General features: G+C 59.8%; 1 protein-coding gene across 1 annotated transcript in view; it reads left to right on the top strand.

The window, feature by feature from the left end:
* Nucleotides 1-1,064: 1,064 nt before the first annotated feature.
* Nucleotides 1,065-1,968, top strand: part of LOC104491636 (sialoadhesin-like) — a gene marked incomplete at its 3' end in the record, with an annotated part of 28,544 nt that continues 27,640 nt past the window's right edge. The window contains 1 exon segment of the mRNA XM_010134086.1: nt 1,065-1,257. Coding sequence (XP_010132388.1) covers nt 1,065-1,257 — 193 coding nt within the window.

The following is a 1,968-nucleotide window of genomic DNA, read 5'->3' on the forward strand; positions in this document are numbered from 1 at the left end:
TGCATCCTCGCTGGGGAGAGGCTCCAGGAGCCCTGACACCTCCCAGTGCTGGTGTGCTTGCTCACCAGTGCCCCCAAACCGGGGAGAGAACCCAGATGTCCCAGCCAGGCGTTGAGGTGACACTCTGACCCCAGCCAAGTGAAGAGCCGGGTGATGACATGTCCCCACACCTTGGGTAATGCCCAGCTCCCATGACATCCCGTGGCCGCTTACCTCTGCAGAGGGGTGACAGATTGGGGACACCCCGCTCCAGCTACCACCTTCTCACTCCAGCCGTGCCAGCCAGGCACTGGCTCCTGCTGCCACCGGCGATGTCCAGCGGCTGCGGCCCTCGTCTGTCTGTGCAGCCGACCCCGCCGCGCAGCCCCCTCTGCTCCGGCTTCCCCTGGCTTCCCCCAGCGCCTTCCTCCCACTCCCGCTCCCGGCCAGAGCCCAGCCCAGCCAGCGCCTCAAATTGCAATTCCAGCTGCAGATGTGGGCGCGGGAGGAGGAGGAGGCAGGGCCAGCGCTGGCGGAACGAGGCTGAAACTCCCCGCTTGGCCCCGTGCTTGCTGTGACCACCCCAAGGCAGGGGACCACAGGCTGCTGAAGGGTGACAGACTCCTGAGGGGGACGAGGGTCCCAAAAGAGCTGGGGGGAGAGGGGAGAGACACCGATAATCCACCTCGCCCCATTAGTTTGTCTTTACTCCGTCCCCACACATATTTCTCTCCCCATTTTTGTCACTCTTCACCCTGGCTGACACACCAGATGTGACCCCTTGGCTCTCTGTGCCCGTCTTTTCCCATCGTTGGCTCCTTGTCCATCTGTCCAGATACCCATCCACCTCCTGAACTCAGAGCCCCGTTTCTCCTAGTCCTGTGGCCTCTCCAAGCTGTGCTGCTCTCCAGAGAGAGTTCCTGGCTCAGGCTGTGCTGGGGAAGCGGTGCCGGGGTGTCCTGAGAGCAGGAGGTGAGCGAGGGCTCCATCTCGCTGCTCCCAAAGGTCTCTGTGCCAAGGAAAAAATATCCGTGGAGGACTCAGAAGCACAGGAAGATTGGTGGGATGATGGAGATCATTGGGTCATGGGGGTCCCAGAAATCTTTGAGATCCTTGAGATCACTGAAATCATTGAGATCATTTGCATCATGGAGAAAATTTGGGTCACTGAGATCATTGGGATCTCTGGGATCATGGAGCTCAGGGGTATCATTTGGATCACTGAGATCATCAGGATTGTTGGGATCAGGGTGCTCTTATTAAAACCTGCAAAGGCGGGTAAGATTAAGGTGCATAAAATGAGCACAGTACAGTAAACTGGATCCTAAAGGACCCACGGGTCCCTCCTGCCACCCCCTTCCCATTTATCTGCCCTGCTGCCTCCCCTCCTCCTCGTGCTGTAGCAGTGCTGGAGTCACTGGTCCCAGTTTGGGAACTGGGAAGAGCCTAGAAGGTGCCTAGAAGTGTGGTGGGCTGGGAGCTGGGCAAAGTACAGAGTTGCTGTGGGGTCCTGAGCTTGCCATGCGTGTACAAACACACGTGCACATACATGTACATGTGTGCACATACATGGGCATGCGTGTTGCATCCCAGTTCCTGCACTGGACAGAAAAGTTGCTTTCCAGGGGCAGCAAATACCCAGCTGTACTGGGGCCGTACTGGGGCTGGCAGGAGCAGCGAGGTCTCGGTCCCCCTTCCTGGAGTGGGGAAGGTTCTGGAGGGAGAGGAGGAGGGGAAGAGAGGGTGGAGGGGGCTCCGCCTGTGTTTTCTTCCCTGGCGCCGGGTCAAGGGATGAGGTAGCGCTTTCCGGTAATTGAGGCAGGGCCCGTGGAAACGCCGTGGTGAGGCAGGAAGCCCGGGAGGAGAGCGGGGAACCAGAGCTGGGGAGCGAGCACCAGACCCCGGCCAGGACGCAGCGGGGAAAAACAAACCCCGGGACCGGGTCAGGCTGGTGCGTTCCCCACACTGGTACCTGCACTGGTCCCAGGG

The sequence above is a fragment of the Buceros rhinoceros genome, unplaced genomic scaffold, assembly GCF_000710305.1.
Source record: "Buceros rhinoceros silvestris isolate BGI_N320 unplaced genomic scaffold, ASM71030v1 scaffold7364, whole genome shotgun sequence".
NCBI lineage: Eukaryota > Metazoa > Chordata > Aves > Bucerotiformes > Bucerotidae > Buceros > Buceros rhinoceros.